This window comes from Astatotilapia calliptera, chromosome 1 (genome assembly GCF_900246225.1).
Source record: "Astatotilapia calliptera chromosome 1, fAstCal1.2, whole genome shotgun sequence".
In the NCBI taxonomy this organism is placed as follows: Eukaryota; Metazoa; Chordata; class Actinopteri; order Cichliformes; family Cichlidae; genus Astatotilapia; species Astatotilapia calliptera.
This window is the reverse complement of record NC_039302.1, coordinates 5,582,630-5,605,141: the sequence shown is the minus strand read 5'-3', so window position 1 is coordinate 5,605,141 and position 22,512 is coordinate 5,582,630. Positions and strand designations below refer to the sequence as shown.

At 42.5% G+C, this 22,512-nt stretch overlaps 1 protein-coding gene across 2 annotated transcripts; it reads right to left on the bottom strand.

The window, feature by feature from the left end:
• Nucleotides 1-1,294: 1,294 nt before the first annotated feature.
• wdhd1 (WD repeat and HMG-box DNA binding protein 1) lies at nucleotides 1,295-20,621 on the bottom strand. 2 transcript variants are annotated; one of them, XM_026153548.1, is made up of 26 exons: nucleotides 20,508-20,621; nucleotides 20,160-20,253; nucleotides 19,616-19,727; nucleotides 19,365-19,516; nucleotides 16,845-16,956; nucleotides 16,487-16,537; nucleotides 16,309-16,404; nucleotides 16,133-16,225; nucleotides 14,668-14,774; nucleotides 14,164-14,305; nucleotides 13,225-13,426; nucleotides 12,261-12,448; nucleotides 12,003-12,187; nucleotides 11,679-11,920; nucleotides 11,204-11,341; nucleotides 10,934-11,090; nucleotides 10,671-10,785; nucleotides 10,410-10,541; nucleotides 10,105-10,328; nucleotides 9,260-9,414; nucleotides 9,125-9,181; nucleotides 8,739-8,770; nucleotides 7,630-7,794; nucleotides 6,480-6,622; nucleotides 6,223-6,358; nucleotides 1,295-1,602 (listed from the first exon to the last, which is right to left on the bottom strand). In XM_026153548.1, exons 2-26 carry the CDS (start codon nucleotides 20,234-20,236, stop codon nucleotides 1,414-1,416), a joined length of 3,402 nt encoding a protein of 1,133 aa, XP_026009333.1. In that variant the 5' UTR covers nucleotides 20,237-20,253; nucleotides 20,508-20,621; the 3' UTR covers nucleotides 1,295-1,413. The 2 variants fall into 2 exon arrangements, with proteins under 2 accessions (XP_026009333.1, XP_026009251.1); XM_026153466.1 differs by having other exon boundaries at nucleotides 1,296-1,602; nucleotides 13,225-13,429.
• Between the last annotated feature and the right edge of the window lie 1,891 nt (nucleotides 20,622-22,512).

Here is a 22,512-nt window from a genome sequence, read left to right as displayed (position 1 = left end):
GCCTCAGCATCCTTTATAACAGCAGGATAATCCAGAGCGAGCTCCTATTGGCTAGCCAGATCTGAAGGGGCGGGGCCAGACCCCCCTTTGACCGCTATCTGCTTTGACTGTGACCTGCTGCTTGGAATCATTCTGCAGTTTGTGGAAGGTAACAAAGTGCATTCAGTGTGTTTATTACTATGGCCAGATTACATAACAGCGACCACTGACCTCTCTTAGACAGGAGCACGGTTCTAACTGTGCTGCTTACAGTCCTTCATCTCTTCAATCATACATGTATCAGTGTCTGAGTATATTACAAAGCCTTTCGCCAATCTTCGTTTTCTTTTTCGAGTATCTGTTGATTTTGTTTTTTCTTTAGACTTTTAAAACACAGGCTCAGGAGGGCTGTGAGGCACTCTCTGCACCACTGTTGGGGATATGTTATTGCCAAGTAATAAGTACGAAGTAATAAGTACGTAATAGTGCCCTAGTTTTCCTTTTCAAACAGACTGTATATAAAAGATGCCTGTAGCCACTGTGCTATGCTGTCCTGAGTGTTTTTATAGTCGCCTCTTCACACATCGAATGAGGGGTGGTTCTGTAAAACCAAGAACTCAAGCTCATTGATTAATAACTTCTTTAGTCACTGCCGCTGCCCCCAGGTATACCCTGGTTTGTCCTCCATTCTGATTCTAATATTGACAAAAGTTTTCAAAATGAACTAAAACACTGAACCCAAACGTTTCCTGAGCTCACAGAGCTAGGGAGCCAAAGACCATTTCTCTGACTTCGACAAAGAGAAGTCTTTGTGCACATCCACAGCACTTCTGAGACTCTAAAGCCACATCCATCTTTTAAGTACAGTCTTGTATTTTGTTTAATTAGAATTACCACATGTTAGTAAGATGGCATAGAGTACAGCCTCTGTATCTTGAAAGTATTTTCATGTCTTCATGGAAAAAGCAAAAAAACAAAACAAAAACAAAACCCAGAAGAACGCCACTTTAGATTTCATCATAAACCCCCAATGCTTAGGGAAGCTTTAAATGTAGCAATAGTTTGCCTAAGCTGTCACTCAGCAAGAAATTAACAGGGTTGTTGCTGGTTATGTCACAAAAGGGATACTGCCGAGCACCTTCACAGAGAGCTAAAGTCGGTATATTCAAACGCAGAGGTAAGGTAGGCCCTCAAACTTAGAAATCCTCTTTTGATATTTGAATTGATTAATAAGCTGTACAAAATTAAATCACAGACTAACATGTGAACTAACAAACATTTACATTTATTAAATTGTTAAAATACAGTAAGTGTAAAAAACAAACAAAGAAAAAAAAAAAAGAACCAAGTGTACATTTTTACTGAACATCACTCATCCGTCTCCAACACTGAGGGCAGTTGTTGATATACATGCGATCTCCGTCCACTGGAGGTTTAGTTTTGGTTAAACGCAAACACTGAAAGCTTGGAAGAGGGATCCAAAGACGACTTCTTCTTGGCACTACTTTCATCAGCTTCGGCCTTTTCATTTTCACTTTCCAAGCCTTCTCCTCCTTCTGCTCTTTTCCTCTTCTTCAGATCTGCTGCGTCTCCGCTCTGGCCTTTAGCTCTTTCTGTCCATGACTAAAAGGGGGGGGGGGGATAGAATAGACAAGGATCGCACATGTTAATTACTGCACATTACAAAAACAAAAAATTGTATTGTTGTTTCTATACAGGCTCCAAACAACCTACGTGATGATGACGAAACGCACACATGGGCACTCGGGCGTGCAGTTTGAAATTGCATCCTGTCACGTATAATCACTATTGACAGCATGCATCTCTTTGGCCTGCTGGCTCTTTCCCTCCTCGAGCCCCCTCCTTTTCTCTAAGCCGACACAAAAGGAAGCGCTTTTCTGGACGTAATGGAGCCAGGATGAATCATCAGGCCTGGTGTGTGCAGTGCCAGCAACACACACGCACACACACACACTCTACACCTCCAGTGCTTAATGAAACACTGTCATTAACCCATGCATATTCACACAAGCAAACACACACACAAATGGCACCATTACAGAGCTGGTAGATGGTACAAGCTTTGACATATCACTAATCAGCTTCTGCTTTATTGAATATGGACTGAATAATTTTATCAACACACACTCGCGCACACACAGACACACACAATGGTCGAGCCGTTTTAGGCTAAAGTTAAGCCTGCAGGGCCATCATCTAGGTTCTTTTTTCTGTAAACATACAGCTGAAATGCACTTATACAAGTTAATAAAAATCATATCAACTCCTTTGGTTCAAACTTGAAAGAAAATTTCATTTTTTTTAAAAATGTGAATGTTTAAATAAAATAACTGGCAGGTATGAAATGATGTCTTGTTCATGCTGACCATATTTTCCTCTGGCACTGGTCAATATTTCTTTTTGTTGTCTGACTAATTTTAGCTAATACGGTCAAACGCTAACTAATGTGGTCAGCGGCTAGCCCGCTAACTTTAGCTTTGGGGCTCGCTAACCCTGTTGCAAACAAAATACCATGTTAACCCACAGCTACAGTCTGTGTTGTGTTGGGAGCCGGTTGTTTTTTGACATTTGTGGTAAGTGGACTTTTCTAAGCTACTGTTAGCTAGTTTTGCTCACTGTTGACACTGTGAGCTTAATGGTTTCCTTATGGTCACTGCATCTTTTGTGTCAGGTGCCAACTGTGATGTCACTACAGCTACCGGTCTATACTGGTGCTCACTTGTGCCGGATATGCTTCAGTCTTCTCCTGAACGGTAGGTGTTGCTTCTCAGCAAAAAAAAACAAACCAAAAAACCAAAACCCCCCCCCCCCCCCCTTAAGTATCAATGAGGTAGAAACAAGAAACAAAGGTATTGCGGGTTTTTTTTTTTTTTAAGTTTTCTACAGTTAGTCTCATCTTTTCAAACTGTTGCGGCTGTGTTTGTTGGTGTCAAACGGGCTGGCCCGAGTACTTCAGAAACTGCTGATCTGCAGTTTTCCTGAACAACCATCTCTAGCGTTCAAAGAGAATGGTGTGAAAAACAGAAAATATCCAACAATATTCAGCTAAGAACAAGAAAGTGTGCAATTTCACACATGCCTGCCAAAAGAGGACTGGTGGATTGGAAAAACACTGCCTGGTCTGAATGAGTCTCAATTTCTGCTGCATGCTAGGGTCAAAATTTGACAGGAAGAACAAGAGAGTGTGGATATAACCCACCCAGTATTTAAACAGTTTAGACTGGTTACAATCGTGGTGTTCCGCTGTAGGAATATTTTCTTGGCACACTCTGGGGGTCGCTTTGTATTAACTGAGAATCATTTAAACTCCGCAGCCTACACGAGCATTGTGGCTGGCCATGTCCATCCCTTTATAACCACAGTGTTTTTCTAATATGACTACATCATTTTCTGATGACTACATCTGGCAACGTAACTTATCATGTCGCAAAGCTCAGATCATATTAAACTGGTTTCTTGAACATGGCAATGACTCTAATGATCTTGCATGGCCTCAATCTAACAGAGCACCTTTTGAATGTGGTGGAAACTGGAATGTGCATCATGGGTGTGCAGCCGACACTCTGGATTCATCTTTCAGAACAGCTGAAAATTCGGATCAGAATTATGCTCCTGCTGATTGACCAGCCGATCGTCTCTCATGCATCAATGCTTTGCGCCCTCAGTGCCCAAACACACTTGACTGGGCTCCCAGGCAACAGGCATCCCCTCACCCCCACTTCCTCGTCATCCAGCTTTCTGCTGAGAGTCTTGATGTATGCAGGGTCAGGGCCAGTGTACCACAGAAGCACTCGGCTGGATGAAAGGACGAGGCGTGTCATTAGTGGCACAACCACCCTCATTCACTCACCTATTGACTGACCACAGCTGAGACACAGCATTTCAGAGAAAAGTGGTTAAAACCAAGCACTGGATTTCTTTTCTTTTTTTTGTTAATGTGACCCTGCAGGACTCTAATAACAGTACAACTTAATCGAGTGTTAAACTTTTGAATACATTTCTTTATATCTAGGAATCTACTTATCTATTTTATTCAAATCTGTAGACCTGCAGTCATTTTTAAAAATAAAAAGCTTCAGCAGGTTGGACAGCTCAAGCGGTACTGATGAGACTATTCGAAGCAGTTATGCTGGTTAGACTAGTGATGGGTGAGTTTTCAGATGAGCTGTTGCTGGGAAGCGGTACAACTAGCTCCCATGTTCTCAGCTTCTCATTAAAATGCGAAAAACATTTCAGTGCTTGGGAGGAAGAGAAGAGTACACGTATGGATACATTTCTCATTTGATGTGAAAGAAAATAAGACACTTTGTAAACAGTGTGGAGCAGCTATCAGCACAACACACTCTTACATTTTATATGTTATTCACCTGAACCAATTTCAGATCGAGTTTACTATAATTTTATGATATTTTCTCAACTGAAACTAGACTAAAGCTAAAAGAATTTAGATGGTTAAATTATGAGTAACACTAAATTCTAATTTGCTGAACACGTGACCATCTTTGATTTCTGAATGGGAATCAGCTTGGACTAGAAATATGGCCAAAAGCTGAAGTCAGCTTATGAAAACTGCAAATTGTGCACACCCACATAAAACTTTAAAGAATCCTTACAAGCGGAGGGCTGAAAATGGGATTCTCTGCATTTACAATTTCAGTTGGGTTACTGAAATTATAGACAAGGGTGTCAACGGGGGCTCCGGGGGTTGAGGATCAACCTGCCAAAGACTCCAATCACTGGACAGTAGAGCTGGGCGATATGAGATTTTTTCATATCACGATATGTTTTTTTCATTTCAGGCGATAACGATATCTATCATGATATGAGCCAAATAACTATATTTGTAAGATTTAAATGTGCCGTTGCTCACAAGTAAAATGTGAAATAATCAGCAGCTTGTTTTTATTTAAATATTTATTTCCCATAATAAGTTCAACAGGGTAGATGTACTTAAGGAACATGAGACTTTTTCAGATAAATAAAGGCAAATATTGCAAACTACACAAAAGGCAGCCGCTAAAGCGTTTAAGTTTCAAAATAGAACAAACGAAACAGACTAAATTGTCAATTCCACTTAGAAACAAAATATTAATTCTAAAAATAAATCTTAGTTTGTTTTACAGAAGAACAGACAAAACTGACTAACTTTTGTCAATATCAAATAAACTGAGAACTAAAAGGAAATTCTCAATCTCTCCTTGTTGTATAGCTGAGCTTTTCAAACAGTTTTAACAGTTACTTTAGTCTGACAAAAGCCGAATGACGAATTAGCGCTTCCAGTCAGAGACTGAGGCTACGTCCACACGTACACGGGTATTTTTGAAAACGGAGATTTTCCGTTTTCGTTTTAAAAAATAATCCCGTCCACACATAAAGGCAGAAATGAAGGAAAACGCTGCTATGAACATGCCAAAGCAGCAGGTGGCGCTAGATTCCTAACCGTGCAGAAATGTTGGCCAATCAGAAGTCTAGAAGCCTCGGTGGGAAAAAGTAAACAAAGCTGGGGCATAGAAGCAGAACCGAGTCGTATGTGTGGACGGACAGTAACTGTGTGTATATGTAAGCATTTAAACACTGCAGAGAGTAGAATTAACAGTAACAGTATTGTAGAAATTCATTTCACCGAAACAATAACGTGGCGCACAGTGTGACGCATGCACCAGTTTATTGTATTTCCAGACTTGCTTTCGGCACAATTTACAGTGCACGCTACTCTGTTTTTTGTCAGACTTGAAATAGCCGAAATACCTTCACACTACGGAACTTCTATGGCTCTTCCGTTCGACAATCTCTCCGGCATTGGAACCATCATCTGTTTTCTCTTCGGTCACGCTCGGTTGATTTTTCTAGTCAGCACACTCATTTCCTCCATTATGCGCTGGCTCCATTACCCGCTGGCTGCTTCCCAAACAAACACACGTGCGGCGTGGCACTTGTGCTGTACGTAACAAGTCACGCGACGTGACGCTGCGGCTGTGATTGGTTCGGCTCTGCGCTACTTGATTTGGATTGGCTGACCCTTTTTTTTTTTTTTTTTTTTTTTTAAGAGGACAAGAGCGGCGAGGTCTATCGCGATAGCTTAATTTCTCTATCGAGTAAAAGTTATATCGCGATACATATCGTTATCGTTCTATCGCCCAGCTCTACTGGACAGCTTTCGAAATTTTTGACATCACTGTTTTAGCAACCCCCCTCCTCTCTAAAACCCTCGATGTGTTATACCAGTCTCTCCTCCGCCGACAGCGTCCTGAAGCGTCCCATAGCCTCCTTGATGACGTCGGTCTCTTCCAGGTCAGGGTTGTTGGCTAGGATACTTTTCCTGTTCTCCTCCAACCAAAGCTGGAAGCCTGTCTTTGGCCTAAATGCACAGAGAAAACGAGAAATACTGCCCTGTTTAAAAACGCTCTACATGTAGAATCTGTTTTTGAACATCCCAGTGTTCGAAGGGTCTAACCGTTTCTTTCTTTGAAATCTTTTACCTCTTGTTTTCAGAGTTATCTGCAGGTGGTCCTGGAGGCGGGGTGTCTGGTTGTTTCTGCAGATTTGCAGCTTGCTCTGTATTCTCCTGAACCTTCTTATTAGCTGTCTTTGTGGCAGCCATCTGCAGCAGAGTAGACTGAGTCTTCACAGGAAAAAAAGGACATTTTATTGTTTTGAAAGATGCATTATCTTTTCCAGGTACTATCATTTGAACTGGTAGTTGACTTCAGAGGGAGGAAGTACGAGCTGCAGCCTGTCAGCATCAACGGGGAGTGCGTGGAAAGGGTCTCCAGTTTCAAGTTTCTGGGTGTGCACATAGACACAGACCTCCAATGGAGCTCTAACACCTCTGCGGTCTTAAAGAAGGCCCAACAGCGTCTCCACTTTCTGAGAATCCTCAGAAAAATGGACCTGAAGAAGGAGCTGCTGACCGTCTTCTACCGCTGCTCCATTGAAAGTGTGCTGACATATTGCATCGGTGTGTGGTTCTCCAGCTGCACCACAGCACACAGAAAGGCACTCCAGAGGGTCATCAACATGGCCCAAAAAATAATTGGACATCCTCTTCCCTCCCTGAAGGACCTGTACAGCACTCGCTGTCTCAAGAGGGCACGCAGCATCCTACGGGACTGCACACACCCAGGACACCGGGTGTTTAAGCTGCTGCCGTCTGGCAGGAGGTTCAGGCTGCTGAGGTCCCGAACAAATAGACTCAAGGACAGCTTTTACAACAGGGCAATAGCCCTGATCAATGTAAATAGCTGACCTGACTGGATACCTCCCTGGACTTTTTAGGGGGAGGTAACAATGTTTAAAACGATAACAATAATATTTATATTTATAACAAGGTGCAATAATAATTAATGTGCAATAATAACAGTGTGCAATACACATACACTTATTCTTCTTTTTTATACTAAGTTAATATACTGTGTTGTGTTGTTTGTTACGTTGTGATGTGTCATATCGTGTTGTGTTGTGTTATATGTAGTGCCGACGTAGGACAGTTTTTCCAATTTCATTGTACTACTGTACTATGTATGACTGTGCAATGACAATAAAGAGTTATCTTATCTTATCTTATCTTATTTTGAGACCTCGGCACAGCTATGTGGAGACATGCTACAGCTTTAAATTCTGAGACGGTACCTTGGTTTTTGGCTTGGGGGCCAGAGGTTTGAGGATGGGACTTTTGCTGGGTTTCCCCCCAGAGCTGCTGAGCTGAGCTGACTTCTTGCTGGACGTCATGTTGTCCAGGATGTTTGTTACTCGCGGCTGACCGGATGAAGCTGACATTTTCCCCGAACCAGGAACCTGAACACACCAAACCAATAACAAAATTTAAAGAAATATCTTAAAGATATTGTATATGTTCCTTATAGTCAACAAATCACATGAAAAACAGCAACAACAAAAACAGTGCGTTTCTTCTTCTTCTTTGCCACTGACTCCAAGGTGACTGAGCCACACCCGGTGGCTTACCAGGTACTTTATTAAGAAGAAAGCCTGTATATAAAAGATGGAGGCAGGAAAGTGTTTCACCCATCGTTTTAGTTTTTATACTGTACTTAACTGAGCCTTGAAGGCTAGCCAATACTTAAACCCTGCCTTAGTGTTTATCTCACTAAAAAGAGAAGGAAAGAGAAGTCAGTGTGCAATGGGGTAGCTTTCTTACAGAGTTGTGTACAGATCTTTTTGCAACCCGAGTCAGCTCCTGCTGGCCAACAGAGGCTGCTGTTCAGACTCCACACGGTGCATTTAAAAGCAGCTCCACAGACAGACAGGAGAGATGAAAGTGATATCTGAGGAATAAGCTAAACCTTCTTAAGAACCACTTCTCTCTCTTTAAACCTCTTACAGTCTTTATTCATATTCAAAACCAAAAGAGTCCGTTGTCTTTTATTAATGGCTAAACATCAAAAAATGACTAAAAGCCTTTTTCCATTAGTACCTACTTGGATTGGCTTGAGCGAGTGGACTTGTTTTCTATTACAATCGAGTGCTATCTAATGTGTGTGGGGTCGCTATAGCAACACAGCCGAACGTCCTGTGACATCATCTGTGTGCACCACAAATGCCACAACAAAGGAGTTGGCAGTCTCATAAGACCTCATCAGATCGCCTGGAACCCCGGCCAAGCATGTTGTAAAAAAAAAGCACCTGGTACCGAGTCGCGTAGGTAATATTGGAAAAGGGCTATAATGAGACCACATCCTTGATTTTGACAAAATTAAAATCTAAGAAGTCACAGTTCTTACCTTAAAAGGATTTGCACGTCCCATTTTACCAACTGAAAAACAAGAGACACATTGGGAAGTGATTCAGATAAAACTGGCTGACCAAATTCTTCATTCAACACCTAATAACAGGTCCTGTTTCATATTTGAATATTAAAATGGGCTTGGGTGATGGGAGCGGCTGTCCCACTTTAATCTTACTCTGAAAACCTTCCAACAACTGACAAAGACTTGAAATGAAATCAAACCCAGCTAAAACTCCACTGACAGAGACACCACAAGTGTACAACATGAGGAGGACAGTACATGGCCATTGGGTTATTTGGGTTATTTGTCCTACATCACGCTAAAGTGACTCACCATAATACCGAACATCTAAGCTGACTGACAGATATGCGTTTACTCACTTGGTGTCGGAGACGGCTTGATGGGTGAGCCGGCTTCTTTAGCAAACGGGTTCACACCTGACAGACATGGAGGAGGCGTGTTAGCATGTTAGCAGCAGCACTGGCAACTTGTGCAAAGTAAGAGGTGGAACTGACGTTTTTTAGTTTCTGTCGCCTCTTCCGGCTCCATCTCCTGTCTGTCCTCTTCCTCCATGAGCTCTTCTCCTCTTTCCTCCTCATCCTCTTGCTCCTCCTGCTGATTCTGTCTTCTGCTGTAACGTCCCCCCGCTGTGACGTCGGTGTGGCCATACCTGTGCAAAAAGAGAGCGAATACTGCTATTTTTAATCTGTTTGTAAACTATAAAATAAATTGGAGGAGACTGATGAAGGTTTTACACTTAAAATGCTGCAATAAATGTTACATGGTTGATATTTGTTCTTCCTTCATCCATATAAAAATAACATAAATAACCTATTTAAAAAAAAGTGTTTAAGGTTTCACATCATAAAAGAGCTCTGCTTTTTTTTCTTCTCTCACCCCAACCGGTCGCAGCAGATGGCCCCGCCCCTCCCTGAGCCTGGTTCTGCCGGAGGTTTCTTCCTGCTAAAAGGGAGTTTTTCCTTCCCACTGTCGTACAAAGTGCTTGCTCATAAGGGGTCATATGATTGTTGGGTTTTTCCTCTGTATCAATTATGTACGATCTACAGTACAATATAAAGCGCCTTGAGGCGACTGTTGTTGTGGTGAATTGCTTTTTTAACCAAGTAACCATCTCGTTGAAGAACATGTATCAGCTGACCTGCTTTGATAAAGATAATTTTATTGAAATGACACACTCCTTGTGTGGTATCTATGCTGCGCTCAGCGGTGACGTGAAGTCGTCTGACAGTGCTATAGGGTAGTCACCCATAAAGGGTGAGGTTTGTTATTTTGGCCAAAGCCAGACAGTCCAGATTAATTTACACAAACAGTGAAAGTGATGCATGCTTTTTGACATTACCCAGAGCTCCGTCTCGTGCTGGAGTATTCAGGCTCCTCTTCCTGCTCCTCTTGCTCTTCTTCCTGCATCTGGTTGGATTTCTCCAGAGCAATCTCACTGAGCCGCTGTGCGAGGGCCATGCGTCTGGATCGGGATGCGTATCGTATGGCCAGAGTCACCACGTTCTGGGTCATCATCTCTGCCAGCTCCACACAGCGAAACTCTCGCTCCAGTTTGCAGGACAACTGTAAGAAAACAACAACTCTAAACAAATCTGTACTTTGGGAGTGTCTCGATCACCAAGTGTTTGCAGCATTCACACTTACTGCAAACATCTTCATGAGCAGCTCCTGCTGCTCCTTCTGGGACTGATTCTGAGCGTCTTCATCTATTTCGTAGCCGCTGGAGGACAGGAAGCTGTAGTGGTCGTGGAAAAGGACCGAACGCCAGAACTGCTCCTGAATAACAGCGGAGGATAGGCTCAGCTGTTACTGGATCCATGACACCACTGAGCCACCTGAAAAGATCTGAGGACTGGATTATTTCGATAACCCATTGTCCAGGTGCTCATTCTTGTGTTTATTTACCTCCATCTGCCCCTTCTCTGTTGTGGTCTGACACAGGGGCAGCTTGAAGGGTAGGATGGCCACGGCCGGTCTGGGCAGGGTGGGAGGATACCTGGAGCCTTTACATGGAATACACCTAACAGGACGAGGACAGAAGGAATGTCAGCCTCTAAGAAGCAATAATTAACCAGCATCGAGTATCGGCTCATATGCACCACTCAGTCACTTTTTATTTCCTGTTCAAACTGCTAAATCAATGAGCTGTGATGCAGATGAAAGCTCACCTGAGCTGCTGAGGGTTCTCGTGCACTCCAACCACCCAGTAGTGATCTGATTTGCTCTTGCAGGTCTCCCTGGTGTTGCACACTGGAGTCCATGTGTTGCCCAGGGAGCGGTTCAGCATTCGCACCACGCCGTCTGAATCCACATAGCACGGGGTACCTGAAAGACCACGAGATGTATTCCAGGACAGGTTGTTCCAAATCATCACCAGCAGCAAAGTAATGATGCTTCCCATGAGATTCTTTCACATTATAATATCTTGACATACTGACCCTGGGCTGTGAAGCCGAGCCAAGACAAGTACGATTTTTGAGAGAGGGGGAGGGGTTCGCCACTGATGAGTTGCCTCCTCTTTCGACTTAACTGCAGCAGCTGGACACCCAGAGCCTGTTCTCCATCAAAACCTGTAGCTGGTGGTGGAAAACGAGACACATGTAAAGAGCTGGAAGATAACACTGCAAACTGCAGTACTTATATTTGGAGAGAGTGGAAATTTCCAGATCACAGCTTAAGAGTGGGGGGTTGCCTTTACTCTCATCTCTTGTGCTGCACATTTTACATTTACACTCTGTGGTGACTCCATGTGGTGGAAAGTAAACTGAATGAACGGAACTGACATGCAACAATGACACACCGACAGTTACATCACAAAGCTAAGAATAAATAAATAATTCCTAATTTTATTTTTGAACCATACAAGCACATGCAATGTGCTGATTATCACAGAGGAGTGTGTGTGTCTCTAACCCCGATGGTAGACGACGAGCAGCTGCTCTCCATGTCCTGCCATGCAGACCACAGGCCCTGGCAGGCTGAACAATTCTCTCTGTACTCCTCCGATGGAGAAGAGCCTGATCATCAGCGTGCTGGTGGCGACTGCTGCCCAGCCTTGACCCAGACAAAGCGCCCTCACGTCCTCCCCTTTAGGAAGGTCGACCATCCACTCCTTATTGGTGTCCCACGAGGAGAAGTGAAGGCACTGCAGCTTACTGGAGAGAGAGAGGGGGAAAATACTGAAAGGGGAGAAATAAATAAATAAATCCCCAGAAGCAGGTCAGGTGGAAGTTTTACCTAGCGAGCTCTTCTGTGCTGGGGCAGGCCAGCAGCACGGCCTCCTGGGAGAGATCAGCCACGGTGTGACCCAGTGAGTTGGTGAGGTGCATGGCGTGGTGCACGGCCGTGTCGTGAAACTCCACATCGATGGCGTTGTCCTGCTCGTCGTTGTAGCCTCGCACTATACCCACGGAGTTCCACATCTGAGGCACAGTTTGCTGTTATGACATGCGAGCAACTCAGATTTACAGTGTAATGACTCTCAGTGTGTCCTACCATGAAGCGGTGTGTGAGATGTGCAGGGGTGGAGCCTGGCTGGAAGGCTTTCTGGGGAGGAGTTGGCACGGGCCCCTCGTAGACAGGACGCAGGGGCACCACTGGGGCTGCTGCAGGCGCCACAGAACTGCCTGCGTCATTGTCGTCGTCCCCCAATTTGTCCTGACCAAGCTTCAGTGATCCTGTGTCTGAATGAAAAAAACAAAAAAATAAATGGAGTAATTTCAGGTGATGTCTCCATTCATGTGCGATGTATGCTGAGACATGCTGCGATGATCACAGTTTCACTTCTTCTAAAATCTGAACACCTTGTAACTTTAATCACCTAATTATTTTTTTCCCCCATAGATTAACATTACCAGTTAAAGACAGCAATAGGCTAACCTGCACAAAGACAAACTTCACTGCCTTCTCCACTAGATAGTGCTGACTTTAGGAAACATTTGCTTTGCTTATAATGATGACAAACATAACGATAATTAACAGGTTAAACATTGACTGCAGGTGGTGGAAATTCATGCAAACAGTTGTAACTGTGCCTCTTGAGCCTGAAATCCAAGTTCATGCTACAGACTTTCTGATCAAAATTCAAATAAAAACTCTAAACACTTGTTTTGATGTTGAACTTTTGCAATTGAGCTCTTTAGTTAAGATTTTTTTTTTTGCTTCTTTCACAAAGTCGAATCTGTTTTTTTCTGCACACAGAAAAACTTTTAGCCTTCCCTTCGCAAGAATTTCTAATTTCCTAATCTCGATCTTTGAACGTTGCGTTTCCTGTGTTTTGTAATACACTTTCAATTATTTCTGACATTTTAAGGACCAAACTATTGCTCGAGAACATAACTGCAAGATCAATAAATGATGAAAATAATAGTTAGGTACAGCAGGAGTTTGTGATGGCCAGATCACCTCGCTTTTATCTTCCATCTGTATTCGCCCCCTCAATGACCCCATCTTCACCCACCTAGTGAGTTCTCGTCGTCCAGGAACGCTCCTCTGTTCTTCACCCGCCCAGTCGCAGGCACCAGGAAATCGTCATCGTCATCGTCCCAGCCAACGGCTTTCTTAGCTGGAGACTTTGTGTCACTCAGTCCTTCATCCATCAGTCTGTCATCGTCATCATCAAACAGGTCATCATAGTCTTTTGCAGGATTTTTTGCAGCGACCTGCTGAAAGTCCATGACAGATTTAAGCAGCTTGAATTTAACTGAACAAAAGAAAAAAAGGGAGACTTTGAAGCTGGGCGTGTTTACAGTTGTGTTATGAACTAACCGCAAACAACGCTCAACTGGTTATAAATGCAATCTGGTAACTTAACAATCTATGGACGCTGTTGTTCCTGAACAAAGAATATGCAATAGCACTAAAAGGCATTAAAAAACTCTGGGGCCTCTGGATGTCTGGGGCCTGGATCTCCTCCATACCTGCTTCATGCCCTGGGGGACGGGGCTGTGGCTCCCCACACTCCCTAGCAGATCGTTACATGGAGAAACCTTTGGAATACAAGCATGCTGATCCACACAGGTGTGCACACAGGTGTACACTCGGGTGTTCACAGACGCGGACTACAGCTTTCTTGGTAAAATAAATCCGCTTGGCATCTTTCTTGGTCGTAAGACAACAATTCTGATGGCTAAAGATCCAAACGGGACAAAAAAGAAAGATAAAAAAAAGAAAAGAAAAAAAAAGTAGTGATAACTTCCTGATTTTAAAGCTTTGACCTGTAAATTTATGTTTTACAAGTGACTTGTCTGTAGTTAGATTTCCTTTTATTACGGCAGAGATCTATCCCAGCTAATCTAATGAAGAAAGATAACCTGCAGAGCTGGATGAGTCTCAAAATCTTACTTCATGGTACAGGGATGTACAGAGGGGGTACAAAAAAAGGTTACTTGAGCAGTACCTTGGTCCTATTGTTATCAGCTGTGGAGGTGCCGAGTCCGTCCAGCAGGCCCAGGCAGCCCTCAGTGTCCGTGTAGGCAATATGGCTGCCTGATGGATGCCAGGCCAAACTGCACACTGTGAAGTCTTTCTCGTGTTTCTGCCTACAGCAGAGAGCAGAAAGCTTAAACTTTAGTGGTGAGCAACATCTACTGTTCAATGTTGCTTTTGGCAGAGACTACAAGAAGATTGACATCATCTGTGCATAAACTATATAAAGAGACACAAGCCCAAGAAAGAACACACGATTTGTTTAATACAAATACTGGGGGAGGGGAAAAACACATAATAAACTATTCCTTTAATGATGACACCAGCCTTTAAGTCTCGGTTATCTTTAGCCCTCAAGCACTGGGAACCAAGGTAAACAATTTCATCAGCATCAGTCCCCTAAACTGGTTTACCCTTTACCCGTCATATATATGCTTTTAAATTCACTCAGCGTCTGCACAGCTTTGTTTCCTACCTTTCCACACACAGCTTGCTGTTCACGTCCCACACTGTAAGTAAACCCCCCACGCAGCCAGCTGCCAGGAAACGCTCGCAAGGAGACCAAGACACCACGTTAATGGGCTGCAAAAATTAAGGAGGGGAAATCAAATTTAAGAAAAAAGAAAAATAATGATTGAGTTGTTTCGGCTATTTAATATCTAAATAACTCACTCACTGGTTTTAATAATAAAACAAACAAACAAACAGTAAAAACTCCCACAAAGGGGTTTAAAATAAATTAAATAAACCTTTAATGAAATAAAACTACCATTCAATTCTTCTTTAAGGTCAAACTAAGAAGTAAATAATATATATACACTAGGAACAAAAGTACCCGGCCACACCTGCTAAAAGGTATAGTCAGTATTTTTTTTAAGGTTATTTAAAACATAAAAGAACATTGTACTCAAAAATATCTCTTTATTTGTAATTACATCTTCCAACGAACTGATATGTTCTCATAAACATAGAATTAATCAATTAAAAATTCATACAAGGGGAAGAAGTGACTCATAAACTCGTATCAGACTCCTTTCACAAAGTTTTGAAGAGTAAATAGAATGAGTCCTGCTAAAGGGTGAGGTGCTGCAACAGGAAGCCATCATGGCAACAATGCAGTTAATTAAACTTCTTCCCTCCCAGATATTTCAGGATCTATTGTAAATGATATTGTTGCAAAGTGGAAGGGTTTAGGAACATGTCAAGTTACAGAGCGGGGTCACCAAGTGCTGAGGTGCACCTATACACAGTTAGTACTTTGTCCATATAGTACTTAAGCAGTCTCAAGCTAAACCTTCTTCAAAAAAATAATCGTATCTAGCCTTTTATCTTATCTAATCACAGAGTGGTTTCACACAGTGATTCTCCCATTGTATCAAACAGACCATTAAAATTTTACTTTGTATTTCTGTAGTGAATACTTTCTTTCTAAACCCAGAACTTTATTTTAAAACCTGTGTTTGCACTGTCTGTGCCTTTTGCAATTATCCTGCTGTGTAGTAAAGGCCATCCAGGTGGCAAGTCCAGTTCTACTATTTTATTAGCCTGGTCCTCAACATTAAATAAGTAATGCATGTCTGCGTGTTTCACCCTGCAGTGTACGAATTTAACTTGCATCTCAAGCTTGGTAGTGCTAGCTGATAACTTAACAGTCCACCCTTCAAACTAAATGTATTCATTTTTAATATAGAAGAAACATCCCAGTCCAACCAAAAATGTGATGTCCCAGATGCTGCTTCCTTCTTTAACATACAGTCTTTGGTCATGATGCCAAAAGCAGTGCTAAATATTGCTGTACTACTTAGCATTAGCATACAAATAGATCAGCATATTGATGTCCTAGACAGGATTGTGAGGCCATGTACACAGTTACAACAAATACTGCTTATACTGATAGTCAGGTGTAAAATGTGCACCACGTCGACAATACTGGACCTCACCTGTGCGAGCAGATCATCGGACAGAGTGCTCACGTGGTCCCAGGAGCCTCGCTCGTACAGGTGTACCTTGGTTTCAACAGGAACAGCTAAAAACTGACAAATGCAAATGTTTTGTTATTTTAGGACTGACGTCTTTCTCGCTCTCATTCAAGGCAGCAAAGAGACGTGTCACCAACCTTTCCCATCCCGGGCTGCCAGGCCAAACGACACAGAGACTTGGCGTTAGTGACGTCATTTGACTTCTGCAGCAGAGGCCAACTGATCACCTGAGTCTGAGAAAGAAGATAAAAATCATGTAGAAAATCAGAATTATGTGCATTTTTCTAATTGAAAAGTGCTGAAATGCTGATGTACCTGCTCCTCAATATTCCACACCACCACAGAGCCATCACAGCTAGCAGAGGCCTGAAAGACAAAGGCGACAGTGATGTGATGTACGACAGGTGTCCTCAGGTTATAAATTCTCTTCTCTTCTCTCCTTTTTTTTTTTTTTTTTTTTTTTTAAAAACACTGTGTGGTTCTCTTTTGTATTTATACATTTAAATGAAAACTCTAAATGGAAGCAACCACAGTAATATGATGAGGAACAATGGGGTGTGGGTTCATATTAAGTTGCAATGAAATGAAGATATTGTCCCATTTGTAACTCAACACAAATACTCACTTCAGCCTCTGTGTTGAATTTCTGCTTTCAGACACAAGGTTCACTCACCAAGAAGTCATCTTTGGGGTCAAAGGTGACGCTGAGGACAGGTGCCTCGTGACCCCTGAGTGTTTTCTGTTGACTGCTGTCTGACACCTCCACCACCTTAACCATGAAGTCACTGTGGAAAAAGGAGAAAGGTAAGCTGTGTTCACACGTCACCGACTGCCTGCCAGTGAGCAGCGGCATAGTTGAGAGGAAGGGTCCATCAGCTGTGACCTAACACAAGTGCAAATTGTCAAATCAATGAACAAGAGGAGCAAAACATCACAGATTTCCTTCACCGTCTACCAGAAGGTAGATGCCGAATCTGCCCTAACAGCCACAGATGCCTGAATCTGAACAATCAATCCCACTACTGAAATTACCAGGGTGAAAATAGCAGCATCAATACGGCACCTTGCTCTGTGCTTTTATTACTGTCATAAACCTGTTTAGGGCAAATCATTTCTGGCAGCAAACACACGTTTATCTCCAATCTGGACTAATCAGAAACCAATCCGCCTGCGAGCTGGAAACATCACAGCTGTGTGGAGCTGATTCTGCACTGAAGGAACAATAATGAACCTAATGGGATCACCTTGTGCTGTAGCCATAAACACGCACACACACACCTGGGGGGGGCATCCCGTTACGCACGACTGCCTCACCAGGTGCCACGGGAGAAATTGAGGCAGACGTGGACGTGCATGGTTTAGCAAAGCAGAAGTGACATTTGTTCATCTTTCAGCATCATTGGTGGAAAATATCACAGAAGCAACACATGAGTGTGTCTGGTCAGCTGTAACTCAATTAATTCTGAAGGTTTGCACCGGACATCAGGTCATGTCAGGTGTGAGGTCAGAGGTAGTCCAACTCTTCCAGCACATCAATACATGCCATTGCCAGAATGTTTGCTGTGTCTCCCAGCACAGTCTCAAGGAGACTCCAGTGCTGGGACAGTTAATCTAGGAGAGCTGGACAGGACAGTTTCTGGAGGGTGGCTTGAGGATCCTAGGTCCCCGACTGGGCCCTGTGCTCACTCTGTACTCACCATGGAGCCTGACTTACATTAGCCATTGAATACCAGAATTAACAGACAAGAGCAGGTACGTGTGAAAAGGTCTGGAGAAGCCGTAGAGAAAAGTTATACATTATTCAGCATGACCGATTTGGTGGTGGATCAGTGGCATATCCATGGAGGGATGCACAATTCTCTACAGGCTAGGCAACAAAACCATGACTGCTGCGCATCCTGGATTCCTCCCGTTGAGCACCGGGAGGCCTCATCGCATTTGAAATGTCCAAGCTGTGTAAACACTGGGCAGCAACAAATTCGGACCTGGACTGGGTTCTAATGGAACGTGAACTGGCCTTTCCATTTACCCCCATTGAGGTGTTGGCTCAAAAACCGTACAATAAAGGGAATAGAGCAGATAACCCTATTTTAAAGTTTTCAAAAATGGTGTGGCAAGAGGTTCACAAGAGCTGCAGTCTGTCCCCATGCTTTCAAAAATATGCACCCCTGTGGAACAACACCAAAATAAAAATAGGTAAACAAGCAATTTATTGGCCACAGTGGCACAAAAAAGGCATAAGATTAATAAGTGATTTATATGAATATAACACACTCATGTCTTTTAATGATCTGACAGTAAAGTTTAACTTGGAAGGACCCGGCCATTTCTGGTGATATTTACAAATTAGAGACTGTCTGAAAGATATAATAAAGTTGTCTCAGGAGAAAAATCTCTACTTCCACCCTTACTTACAAAGGCAAAACAACACATGTAGAAGTCTTAAAAGTATTTGGGAGAAAAGATCTGGATTGTTCCTTTGACGAGGGAACATGGGATTCAGTCATCTCTGAAAATGCCTCATGTGGCGATAGTAAGCAGGCAGCTCCTGGAGCACGAAGGAACTGATATTACTGACTGCCCTCCAGAGCTCAGTGATGCCCTGGTCCAGATCAGGGAGAAAATCCCCTCCCCCATTATTGTCTCATTAGGAGCAGGACCCTACATTGTCAGGCACACATTAAAGTACACATTATTATGAGAGGAAAAAAAAAGGCGGGTGGGGGACAGGGATAGCTCAATAGGTAAAGTGTTGGCCCCGTGATTGGAAGGTCAGGGGTTCGATTCCCCTGAACGGCTACCTTGAGGTACCCCTGAGCAAGGTACCGTCCCTACACACTGCTCCCCGGGTGCCCAATGGCAGCCCGCTGCTTCACTGAGTGAATGGGTTAAATGTAGAGAGAAATTTCCCCACGGGGGTCAATAAAGTATACATTATTATTACATGTAATATGCAGGGGCCATACAAACCACGAAGTACCATCTGAGCTGGAATGAATGAATGGACTGATGATGTGGCATCCTTTCATTCCTTACACACCATCCAGCCCATATCTGTATCTGGCAATGAGCCAGCAAAGTTAGTTATCTTTTAACCTTAATTAATGCTCCTTCAAATATCTAAGGTATTACTTTTATCCCGTTTTCATTTATATCATTTCAGTTCAGCACAAGCTAGCCAACTATCAAGTACCTGGACCCAGCTGCAACTCTCGAGCCAATGCTGTTGAAGGCGACGTGTGTGGCATTGGTGGTGAAGCGGGTCAAGATGCCGTCTGGATCGCCGTCAGGAAATGTGTGGATCTGCACGGTGTTGTTGGAGCTCGCCGTTACCAGCTTGCCATTCTGTGGAGCAGAGAACACATTGGTCCAAACATCACTTGTATGATGCAGAGTGTCACCGAATAATGATGACAGCTGTAGAAAAGTCAGAGAAAATCCAACCTTCAGTGCCAGAGAGTAAGCCTTCTCCCCGACAGTGATAAACTTTGGATCATCATCATCCAGACTCTCCCAGATCCGAACATCTCCATCATTTCCGCAGGTTACAATGAACCTGTGGACAATTTGATCAGGCTAGTTTACAGAAACTTTGTGCAGCATAAGATTGATGAAATGATCTGTTTAAATTATTAAGTCTACCAGAAACCAAAATCAGGACTGTGAACGACTTCAGTTTAACGTGGCATAGAATTTAAATGAATCACATTTTACTCAGTTTCAGCCCATTGAAAGACTTGTGTTGTCATTGATGTCACTGTGAGACTGATGCGCTCAAGTTCATATGTACTTGCCTGGTCTGGTCTGACTAACCTGCGGGCTACACTAATAATTTAAAGGACATGTTTGTAAAGCAATACTTTCACAGGCTGTGGGCCGATCATAGGTAAAATCTGAGTCTTAAACGCAATCAGATCACAGCTTTACTTGTACATTAGCTGTCAAAGTCAGTGCTCAAAGGGAGACACTTTTTTGTTTTCAGACTCACCTCCCAGTGTCATCAAAGCACACCTCGGTGTGTCCTTCAGAGTGGCCGTAGCGCATCGGCTTCCTTTCACATGGCATTTTGACAAAGCACCAGACTGAAGAGAGGAGAAAACACGTGAAAACCTCTTCTTCTATCAAGTAACACAGTCTACACCTGCTCCTCCACCACTGCTGCCTTATTAACCCATGGAGAGCTAACAGCAGAGTTGAGCTAACGCTAACAATAGAGCTAAATATAGCCGACCACACTCGTACAAACTCCACGGTGTTCACGGCATCAGACACTAAACCACTGGAGGCAGTTTTACACTGAGCTGTGAACAGAGTATTTCGTTAGAAATCAACTTACACGTTTCTTGGGTGGACACACTCGGTCCTCTTCTCCTGAATCTCCCGCGCTGCGTTGAAAACAAGGAAACGTCACGTCACGACTCCCGCCAGCAACGTCATGACGCAAATTTTGTAATCCCTCCCACGTTTGAAGCAAGGATCGGGATTTGGGGTTTATTTATTTATTAATTCATTCATTTATCGAAAGGCTATTTACGACAGATTTTGGACAGTGGTTGAGACACACGCTGTTATTATTTTATTCCAGTGTTATCTAAGGAAATGTGCCTTAAAGCATTGAAACAGTATTTTAATTTTTCTGTCGTTTTCCGACAAATTTATTTTACACTACAGTTGGATGGTGCATGCAAGTGATACATACATTATATAATTATATAATTAGGCTCTTGTCTGTTAGAGGACTTTAAAATGTAATATTTTAATGTACACATTTTAATGTATTATCATTATTATTATTATTATTATTATTATTATTATTATTATTGTCAGTAGTAGTAGTATTATTATTTTAAGTCAGACAGGAGTCTTTCAGTTCATCTCACATTTATGATTCGAACAATACATGTGTTGTAATTTTAATTTAAAAAATAATTTTTTTAAAGAATGAATGAAAGAATATAATTTCACTTGATTCGCATTTGTTTGGATAATGCACATTCTATTTTTCAGACTGACGCTTTCCACTGTAACACACATGGAAACATAGTGAGGGTATAAGACTAAAGTCCATGTAAATATTCACTCAAAAAACCTTTTTGTTTAATTATTTATTTATATGAACCTTTTAATATATATAGATTATGCACCCCTCAGTGTTTTCTCAGGGGATACTTTGATTAGTGGAACAGGAAGTTCTCTGCTGGCAGACATCAGTGTGTCTGAATATTATATCATTGATGTGTAATATTGTACCAGGACATGTGAAGCAGGCCTAAAGCTTAGTTATGTGTTTTAGTCTACACAGGGCTGCCAAATGCAGTCATGTACTAACATAAAACCTCAAAAGCAAAGTTCTTGAACTTGGAAATCCACTGTAAGATGCATCCAATATAACAGCGCACGATGGCTTCGCGTTGCTGAAAACCTAAGCTCCTTAATCAGCTCCTATGAGACAACATTAATACTTTATGTACATGGGTCAGGAAGATCAATAGACATGGCTCCTGAGTCTCTCCATTGCCTGGCTACTGACTTGTGTGCAATCAGGGTGATGAAACATAAAGTTTGCCACATGAAAGACAAACAAGTATGAGAAAGTGATCAGCAAGTGTCTGGTTTATTTCATGTTTAAAATGAAAACTGTAATTTTCTGGCTTTTATCCCATGAAGGATTAAAAAATAGTAAATGCTCAATTTCCTGTGCTACAAGAATCCCACAAATATTTCAAACTGAGTTTAAGTCAACACAGAAAAAAAGGAGCATTTTCTCTGTGGTACATTGGTACTGAACCCAAGATTGCAAGGGAACGTCCTTAAAGCTGAACTAAGATGATTTTATAAATAAACTAAGAAGCTACAGTTCTGTGCAAAAGTTTTGAGTCACCCCTCTTTTTAATATCTGTTGTTAATATCTGTTGCCACACTTTCTACGTGTGGCTACCTTCCTTTACCTCCTCCTTTGGTCTGATCCACTAGAGGGCCCTGTCACCTTAAAGTAAGCATGCAATATGTAGTTTTGGGGTATTTGCTGAAACTAGCTCTATATTATTATATCTAATTTTGAACAGTAACAATGTAACAAAAGCTCAAAAAAGACCACAGCCTGACAAAAGACTAGTGAATAATCAGTCTCTGTTTCAAATACTGAAGTAAGAAACACCGTGGTCCCCAAAAACATGATGGCTACATGATGAATATTTCATACACACAAGTGTAGCTACTCACGCAAGTCACCTCAGCACATTTTCTTTTTCTTTGCACTGGCGTTGCAAAGAGGCTGAACAACACACAAATCAAATGAAAAATCTGCATTCCACACCAGCTTTGCGTTTGTGTGTGTGTGG

What these genes read in the sequence shown, in the direction of transcription:
- wdhd1 (XM_026153466.1), bottom strand. Translation starts at nt 20,236, where the DNA reads ATGCCATGTGAAAGGAAGCCGATGCGCTACGGCCACTCTGAAGGACAC. An exon ending in TGCTTTGATGACACTGGGAG is followed by an intron (nt 19,728 to 20,159) that starts GTGAGTCTGAAA and finishes AATTGTCCACAG; the next exon opens with GTTCATTGTAACCTGCGGAA. An exon ending in GCTCGTCGTCTACCATCGGG is followed by an intron (nt 11,342 to 11,678) that starts GTTAGAGACACA and finishes TTCCACCACCAG; the next exon opens with CTACAGGTTTTGATGGAGAA.